This window comes from Hippichthys cyanospilos, chromosome 12 (genome assembly GCF_059441005.1).
Source record: "Hippichthys cyanospilos isolate Australia breed blue-spotted pipefish chromosome 12, RoL_Hcya_1.0, whole genome shotgun sequence".
NCBI classification, from domain to species: domain Eukaryota; kingdom Metazoa; phylum Chordata; class Actinopteri; order Syngnathiformes; family Syngnathidae; genus Hippichthys; species Hippichthys cyanospilos.
The window spans coordinates 9,788,933-9,799,015 of NC_142380.1; the positions used below are offsets into that span (position 1 = coordinate 9,788,933).

At 35.6% G+C, this 10,083-nt stretch overlaps 1 protein-coding gene across 1 annotated transcript; it reads left to right on the forward strand.

Annotated features, from left to right (window-relative positions):
- Positions 1-5,732: 5,732 nt before the first annotated feature.
- Positions 5,733-10,008, forward strand: LOC148414782 (phospholipid hydroperoxide glutathione peroxidase-like). The gene is made up of 7 exons (XM_088428946.1): positions 5,733-5,843; positions 6,690-6,784; positions 7,116-7,260; positions 7,528-7,679; positions 8,845-8,869; positions 8,959-9,018; positions 9,110-10,008. Exons 1-7 carry the CDS (start codon positions 5,775-5,777, stop codon positions 9,140-9,142), a joined length of 579 nt encoding a protein of 192 aa, XP_088285072.1. The 5' UTR covers positions 5,733-5,774; the 3' UTR covers positions 9,143-10,008.
- The last annotated feature ends 75 nt before the right edge of the window (positions 10,009-10,083 follow it).

Here is a 10,083-nt window from a genome sequence, read left to right on the forward strand (position 1 = left end):
CTGAAAAAAATATTTCACAGAGGGTACATATCATTGAAAAAAAAATCGAAAAACACTGATCCAGACAGATGTGAGGCCATCAACATTTGACAGCTTTGGCTTCACAGTTTTTGTGACCACATCATGTGAGCCCAAATGATGGACAAAATTAACTAATAGCCACCTGTTACCTAAGTATGGTTCAGTGTCAGTTAAAGATTTTTTTTTTTTTTTTTGGCAGAACATCACTCCAAAGCTGAAGCAATTTACATAATTCATGGCAAGTTTTTAGAAACGGGACCTTTTCTTCACAACACACACAGCAGCCTGCTAGTATGATCACTGATGAAAAGGTGTTCAGGTAAAGCAAAAGTCGATTCAGAGGATGAATAGAAATATCAGGATCCTGATTTTTTATATAGATACATAGTCTGCATCACAGCAGGCGCATGTCAATCTCCCGCTCTGTTCCACCATCACTCATAAAAGAGACCCCTTGAACTCCTCCACTTGGGTCAGGATTTTATCCCTTTACATTAATCAACGGGTGTCAATGCTATGTTTTCACCTCGCAGTTTTAATCAAATGGAACTTCCAATTTTTGTCTTCCACATTGAAAACAATACACCCTTCAGAAAAACAAACAAACAAACTCAAGACCTTATATCATAAAATGAAAAAGTCACAGGCATTTACCAAGCAGTTGTAATATAAGCAACAAAGGTCATTCAGTGATCAAAATTGAGAGGGGGAGGGACTGAGTGGTTGTTGGTTTTCCATCTCTAAGCTCACTACATCCTGGTGTAGATGGATTCAGTGAAAGCAAAAGATGAAGCGAATTGAAACAGGCAATATTCTGATTAGCCCAAGAAAACGTGGACTCAGCTGCTCAGCTAATAGGCAGCAGGTGGACGCGAGGTTCTTCCCTTGCTTTTTTTGAAATTTTGAATCAGAGAGCAGTGTATGGCACTATAAAAGGCTCCAGTTCATCAAACCTATTCACAGTCACAAGTACATTTCAAGATGTCGCGCCAACATGTCCAATGTCTTTGCTTTGTTTTTAACATTTCCCTGACACAAACTATCAAAAGTACATTTGTTACGTTTTCAACGCTACTACTCGTGCATATAAAGTTTCTTGTCAGAATTGCTTTGTGAGGCATTAGGAACATACCCTAAGTTACTTTCTTTGACTTGCTCTCCGCTCCCTGTATTTTTCCATTTGGCAACGACTGCTGGGTGACTGAATCACATGTTATTTTGGTCATTATTATCATTAGGCAAATTGCCGAAGTAATGGCGGTGGCGGTGGGGGGGAGGGGGAGTGCGGGGGCTTTGTCGTGCTATGTAAAGCTTTGACTCAAATGACTTTTTGAAACTCACTATTTCTGTGCAGGGTTGTTTAGGGTAAAGTAGTCTAGTTTGGACTTGGAACTCTTTTTCTATTTCATTTGCAAATTTAGGATCGCCAGTGAAGGGCAGAGGCAAAGTATGACGGCAGAAACGTAAGAAAGAGACAAACAAATTTGAAAAAGCTGTAAACAAAAACAGAAATATCAAAAACAAAAGTGCAAAAAACACATACAGATTTAAAAAAATGTGATTGAATCTTAAGCTATACCATTATTAATGACTCGCCTGTAACTTTTCAAGTGATCATTTAAGCTGTATCTTCAAGTCTAAATGAACCAAAATAACGTTCCTATTTTTGTTTGTTTGTTTGTTTTTTGTCCTGTTAACTTTTATGTATGAATGTCGACCATGTTTTACATTGCAACCTTCAAATAGAGATACCTTGGGATTTATTTCCCCTAGTTTTCATAGGTTTCATGTTTTTCGCATACGCTTTTTCATATCAGAAACAAAGGGCCCTAATCATTCATTTTCTCGTTTTATCAAGAGGAGACACACCTAAGAAAAAAACTCTGGCTCCCTGCTTCCCTTTTTTCCCTCTACAGTCTACACCATCAAGTCTTCAGAGATAGTATGTAAACATATTTAAACATTGGATTAATCTGTTGATTATTTTGTTGATTACTTGATGAATTATATTTAAATAAAAGGTAGGGCTGTCAAACTTAAAGCCTTGAAGGGACAATGTGTAAGATTTAGACCGCTTTTGAGTAAAAAATAAATTTTCAAATGATTATACATTTAAAAAACTCTTTAATAAACAAAACAATCGCACACATGTCCTTTTAACTTTGAGATTAAGTTAAATATGATAAAATGTTAAAAAAAAAATCAGTGAACTCAGTTCCATTTACTTCCTGTGGATGTGGTTTTACATTAAAAAGTTGTTTGGCTCATTGAAATAAAAAAATGTACACTTTGCAAAGCCAAGTTGAAACAACGTATTACTGTAGTTGTGCATCTTTGGCTTACCACCTCAGGGTAAAACACCCTACTCAAGTTATTTGAGTTCTATGAGAAGAATATAGGAAAAAATGCCTGTAACAGCGAGTCCAATTGTGTAGTTTTGTTCAACAGTTGTACTTTACAGGAAAATGATTGTGTTATAGGATCAAAGAAAGTTGTTAGAGCGGACTTTGAAACAACAATTTTAAAATTTGATCATTTTACATTAATTCTAATATTTTACTGTACTTAAGAATTTTTTATGAGCTGTCTAGAAAATACGCACCAAAAAATATTTCAGCATTTCACTTTGACAATTCACTAACATAAACCAGCTAAGATTGAATTGCTGCCTTGGTTCATCAAAACATAAAAAAAGAAAGAAAAAAAACAAATATTGATTTTTTTTTCCAAAGTAAAAGCAAATGTTTGTCAATGTGTTATTTTGATTTAGCGCAGATAATAAGTGTGCTTACAAGGACGACAACACAACTGTGAGATCTGTATTGGTAAAATGCTAAAATGCCAAAGATTTTGACGGTTTTAAATTATGCTAAGTCTCAAAACAATTGTTTGATTACCAAAATTAGTTATTGATTAATTTATTAGTAGTCGATTACTTAAATAGTCATTGCAGACCTAGAAATCTTCATGTCTGTTTTTCTGTGTAGGGCTAAAGTTATGATACATGAAATGTTTTTGTTAATATTTTTGTGTCTCCAGTAGATTTATTGTTTTGCATGATTTCATTTGTGATTCAATTTCAAAGGACTGTGCTTTAGTCAGCCTTTCTGCAACCGAAATATCAGGAAAACGGAGGTTCTGCTATAAATAACTGAGGTTACTTTACCTTTTCTCTGCACTCAGCATTTACATACTATTTGCCAACACATTGATTTGGGGGAGGGATCTTTGTGATCAGGCTTTGAGGTGAATTCAATGGGCCGTTAATTACCTGTCAGATCAAGGCAGCAGAGCTGAGCCCGACATGCCAACCTTGTCTCACGATGGTCTAAAGGAAGGTGGAGGATAAGGAGGCTGATGTGGACTATCGAGAGGTGCAGTCAGGGGAAACAGACTGCAGAATCTGTTGCCTTGCCAACCGAGCCCCTCAGTGCGAGGGTTAAATGTAAACGATTCACTGCCAGCGCAAATATAGGTTGCCATCTGTTTTCCTGACACTTCCTTTGTTACAAATTTTCAAACATGCTAAGAATTTGTGTGTAGGTGTTTTCATTAGAACACTCCACAGGAAGGTAATTTGATTTTTAATGTGAATGTAATGAGTGGGTCCAGTAACTCTGAAAATGAAAAGAAAAAAAAAAGAACTAATCAGGCTTGTCTCAGTTTTAATGAACAAGTTTGGAGGTTCTTCCTCTCAAAGGAAGTGTTCAGGTGGAAGTAGAAAAGTTATGCGGTCATCTTGAAAATACATTTTCTGACACGTACAATAATCTCCTGTGGTGCCAACAAGGATATGCAAAGGCAAGCAAACGGCAAAGTTGTTGCTTAGGAACAGTATGAAATTACCCAAACTTTTTCTCAACCATCTGATCTAATCTCCTAGAGCGGTATGTGTGTGCGTGCGTGCGTGAGTGTGTGCGAGCATGCGTGTGCTGAAGAGGGTGGGGTTAGCAGAGTCAAGTTTAGCAGAGGTGGTTTCTAGGCAACAGTTTTGTTTTTAGATTAATACAAAGCTTGTTTGTTTTTCTGTTGCTTTATTGTCATTCATTTCTCTTCTCTGAAGGGTTATTAATTTGCTCTAGGTGTGTGAAGCGAGAGGACTCGTTGACGTAAAAATAGAATGTAAAAAAGGTAACTATTATTGCCAAATTTTTAGCATAAATTCAATAGTGTTGTTTGCCTTGACCATCAAAATGCAGTAAAATATAGATATATAGATATACATTAAAAAGCATTAAAGTCACATTTGCACAGTAATGTTATTCTTAATGCGAATGTTGCTATATTGTCTTTCTGTATGTGTTGCTCCACCACTTGCATTTGAAAACCTGTTGCTTAAATCATTGTGACACCAAAACTATTTTTTAGCCTTTTTATACCATTTTGCATTGCTTCTTAGCCTGAATCTCAGTGGACTTTTCCAACGTTTTTTTGTGCGACTATTCAAATAAACACCACGTAATTTTCTTAGTTTGACAGTAAACCAAAACATGTGGGACATTACATACCTTTTTGTTGCTTACTTTATACAGATGTCTCCTTTTTGTGACGTGAGTTCATATATATATATATATATATATATATATATATATATATATATATATATATATATATATAATATTAATATTATAATATTAATATTGTCTTTACAGCCAACAAAAGGTGCATAGACACACAGAAATACACACAGCACACCTAAATGAACGGATGCCTATTTCACTGACTAACCCTTTAATTTCATTTTGAGTCCTAATTGGCTATATGAGAGGCGTTCAATTAGCGAATCTGAAGTGGATGTTACAGATCCCCTACATCATCCAATCAAGCCACTGTTCTTGCGTGTGTGTTTGCAAGGAAGACTTCCCACTGCTTCAACTGCAGGAGACACTCATTTGCAGCATGATTATATACTTACCCATTAATTTTTTTGAAGTTTGAGATTTGCTCTTGTGCTCCATATAGTGCTTCACGTAATGTCAAACTGGTCAAATAAAAGCTGCCATGATAGGGTGTCATGTGACATTTTTTTTCTTCCAAAAGACACCAGTTTCCAGCTTTTCAACTTCACTTAACAAGATTCAGTGACATTCAGAATAAGCACACACGTTTAACTGCACAATACTCAATTAAAAAGAGGGAAACTGCATTTCACATCGGTTTTCAATATGCTAGATAGAAAAGTAGTCCTTGACCCAAATATTACACAGGACAAATTATTCAAATAGATATGGAATGAAATGGCAAAAAACATACATTTGTGAACGTGGCATCATTAGTATGTACATATGTATGTGTGTGTGTGTATGTGTGCGCGCGGAAAAGTTGCAGTAACGTACTCGCAAAATGTATTTTCCAATGTGTTTAATGAATCAGTATTATAAAGGAATATTTTTATGTTGCAACCTTAAACATTCGTGGATATACTCTTTAAAACGGAAACATGTCTTTTTTTTTTAAGTTGAATCCCTTTGGCAGTCATATTTCCCAGTTAGACTGCGTTATCTGTCGGCCAAAAGGTGAAACTACACTCTTTAATATAAACGGTGCTCTCCATTTATTTTCGTAAATTTTCGTGAAAACAAGAATAATGTATTTATGTTTTTGAGTTTTTCACTTTTGGCGACGGTAGAATATTCATATGCGTGTTTTTTCTTAATCAAAATAGCACACACACCACACATGCGCAGTACCCAATCATTGGATGTGGGAGGTGGTTACAACATGACGTAATAACGGTCACTGGTGTCATCAGCATGTGGTTGTTCCGAACATCTTCCGTGTTGTTTGGCGTGCTTGGGAGCAGAGGCGTGATCCGAACCATGGTAAAGTATTTAATCCCAATTGAATTCATGCATCTAACCGTGCATTGTTGATGTGACTGGGTTCACTTATTTCGCCACCGTCGTTACTGCGTTTGCAAGGTCTTTTAAACTATGCTATTTTTAAAACGTGGTGTAACGAAGAAATAGGTCCGACGTTGGTACAATTTTGTTTTGCGCTTTTTATAGCGATCGAATTAAAGCCTCACGTGCGGTAAATTCGTGTTTGTGCCTTGTTGTTTAGTCTTGCAAAACCGGCTGTAATCTGCTGGGTTTGTGTAATGCTTACGTCAGGATCTAAGGCGTTAGCTTGTTTTGCTACATGGCGCTGCAGTAATGAGCAAGTATGTGGCTTGTTTTGGCAGTAAACAGTTACATAAATACCAATACATAAATACCAATCAAGTGTGGCAAAAAACTATGCATATTAGGATAAATATGATCTTTTTTTATCTATTTATGTGTGAAGTCTGGACTAATTTAGTTGAATGAGAAAAGACACACACAGTGATATTAAATACATTCGACCAATTTAAACAATTTGGTTAATTTCCCATGGCACACGAGAAGACAGGACTATCAATTTTTTTAGTGTTCTCTCTCTACCATTAGTTTAATTCTTATACAGCGGTAGAATGCGGGTATATCAGAAGCACTGAGATTTGTGTTACATAATTGTAGGTGCAATAAAATGTGTGGAAAAAAAAATCATGTGACTAAATTGGGCTAAAGGTCACCTCAGTTATCATGGAAGTGATTTTTCTGCAGGCAGTTGACTCATCATCGCTTGTCTATTTCTCTATTGCACAACTTGACTGTACAACTTATGCTTCCTCTACCTTTATGCAGTGCGCACAAGCCAATGACTGGCAAAATGCCAAGACCATCTATGAGTTCTCTGCAAAGGATATTGATGGCAATGAAGTGTCTTTGGAAAAATACAGGTGAGATGTCGCTTCACAAGATGTCATGACATAATCTATAGCAATTCTCTGTAGGCTTAAATAAATTAGTGGTTTACATACAGTATTGGGAGTAATGCGCAACAAAAATAACGTAATTGCTGTAATACATTACGTTTTGCAGTAACGTGGTAGTGTAATATACAGTATTATATACAAAAAAATAGTAATATTTTACTCATTACAAATGGGAGTAACGCAGTGCATTACAATGCATTTTTAACCTGAAAGTGGTTTGATTGTACTGATTTAAAAAAACAAACAAAACAGAAACATTAATGATGTGTGCTTTGCTGTTGTGTTTCTGTAACAGGGGTTACGTGTGCATTATTGTAAATGTGGCTTCCAAATGAGGAAAGACCAGAGTAAACTATACTCAGCTTGCGGAAATGCACGCTTCCCTGGCTGAGAAGGGTTTACGCATCCTAGGATTCCCATGTAACCAGTTTGGAGGACAGGTAATTTAGCCCAGTTTCATCAGTCGTTTGTGTCATCGGCATGTGTTTGAAATCAATATTTTTATCATATTTTAAGCCTGTTTTCTATATTTGGTCAGGGCATTCACAAACTAAGCTCTAATTGGTTGTTAATAGATTTTTCAATGACCATGTTGTCATTTTCAGTCGATAGCAAGTGGCAAAATGGCACATTTATGCTGTATATTTGTGGTGACATCATCTGTCACATGTTGTAATAAATTGTGTTTATTCCTGTTGATGGTCTAGGAGCCTGGGACTGATGCTGAGATTAAAGAGTTTGCCAAAGGTTTTAATGCAAACTTTGACCTCTTCAGCAAAATTGATGTGAATGGAGACAACGCTCACCCTCTTTGGAAGTGGATGAAAGCACAGCCGAAAGGAAAGGGAACCCTTGGAAAGTATGTTGTTTCCCAACGTGTAATAAACATTCTTGTGTATTCATCTTAAAAAAGTACAGTTTTGATTTGGGTTGGTACTTCCGAGCATACATATATAATATAAAGGGGTTTTTTTTTTTTTTTTTTTTGGTTCTTAGGTACCAGTAATTGGAACACATTTGTTTCAAATGTCCAAGTGTAAAGTTATACCATCACCTAAAGTCTTTAATCATTGTTTTAGATTTAGTGTTTCATTATTTGGTTATTATTATTTGATTATGGTAGATTTGTTGTTGATGGATCTTGAAATTATTTCTACAAGTGAACTGCATCTAATTTTATAAGCAGCAGATCTCATATACATTTGCAAAGACAAACTGGGCTAAATAGATTTATTAGAAACTGCCTTTATAAAGAAAAGTGCCTTTTTTCAGCTTTTTACAAGAAGCAAGATATTAGAAAATATAGAACAATTTTTGGAAATGCTCATTTTTGTATTTTAGCTTATATTAATGCGGGTGTGCGTTTTTAACTGTGTCCCTACTGTGATTTGTTACTACTGAGGGCTGCAGCTCCCGATTTATCCTACAGAAATTCAAATTGAATTTTGAGTATTCAGCTCAAAATAAAAATATTAAATATATATGTATGCTTGGTGGGGGAAAAATATGAACGTAGATGACCAAATAACATGGGCAAAAAATATAAACATAGAAGACCAAATAACACATTTCTATTGACTGACCAAACTTTATGAATCTTTGTAATCACTTTTTTTCTTAATTTGTGCTTAGCAGAACACTACTTTCTTCCCTAAAAACATTAGGCCCTGAATTGGTGATTGAACATGATTTCAGAATGTGTTGTTTCTGTCGGGAATCAGGCGCAATAGTGTTGCAGTAGAGAGATAAGTCAAGCTGTTACACCGTGACGTGCTGTCTGGAACAACAACTAAACAAAAGCATACCAAGTTCTTTGTGCCCATATATTACTTGGCAAAGTCATATTTATTTTGTAGTTGGCTTTCTCACAACATTTCCAGCATATTTTACTGTCATGCAGAATATTTACAGTAATTAGTATGAAGCGTTTGCCATTTTTTGCTCACTTACCCGTTTTTAATCGTCACATTACTCGAAATAAAAATACAAAACTAATCAGCCTCTTTTCCCAATTTTTTTTTCAGTAACATCAAATGGAACTTCACAAAGGTAATTTAATCATTTAGAGCTTTGTAATATTTTTTTTTCCCTCCTAATCAAGCCTCTTACTGTGATGAAACTTAAACATTTCTTGACAGTTTCTAATAAACAGAGAGGGACAAGTGGTAAAGCGGTATGGTCCAACGGACGATCCCAGTGTGAGTGCCATTGATTGTTGTTTTGAAAGATGTCACTTTTTTTGTATTTATTCAATTCGCTTTTTTAAATTTATTTATTTATTTTTTGCAGGTGGTGGAGAAGGATCTCCCTTCCTACTTATAATACGACCAGCTCCAATATGTATTCTCACATGTGGTTCTCCCGTATGGACTTGAGGTTGTTTGTGTGTGGGTGTGCCTGGACCAATGACATCCTGTCTGTGAACCCGATAATTGGGGCGGACAGGATTGATGACTTTGCGTGCAGCTACCCTACAGACCTCTCACTACATCAGCCTATAAGACCATATTTCAGGACTTCCTTGTGATCTATCAAAAAAAAAGACAAACCACAACAACTGAAACAGCCATTCCTTCTATGTATGTAATCAATGATGTTTAGGCTTTTTATGTTTCTTATGCTTGCTGTCAGTCCAAAGCATAGGATGCTAAACTCCACTGACCTCCAAACTACTGAGAATGGCTGCATTGAACCAAAAAGAATATCTGCTATGTGTTAACTTATTCACTACCATTGTTGACTATAGATGTCATAGATTGGTTGTAATGCACTGGCAGGGAATGAGTTAATATATTGTGAGAGTCATGGGGTCTTGGCTATTAAGATTTACAATTTATCTGCACTTATCAGTAAAAAATGTAACTCATCTGCTATAATTGTAGCAATATTATGGTAGTGTTACTTAGCAGATGATTAAATTTGAACAAAATGAGATGAGTATTGTCTGACAAAAGAATACTAAAAATACTAATTTGCCATGACAGACATTCATCCTTTTTTAAAAATATCTTTTTACTCAGCTGACTTAGTGATTGGCTGTGTGCACTGGAATAGTTGCTATTTCATTCTTCTATAATATGTTGTATTAAATTCTGCAAACATGCCTTTGCATGTTAGTTCAAGCAAAGTATAGTGACAAGCAACATAAATAAATGCTCTTCAGTTACTTTTAAAACGAAAAACTACAATTAACTTGTGTATTTGCCTGTTATTATTTTCACAACAAAATATTACATTTGTGTTCCAGGAATTGTGTCAGGGGA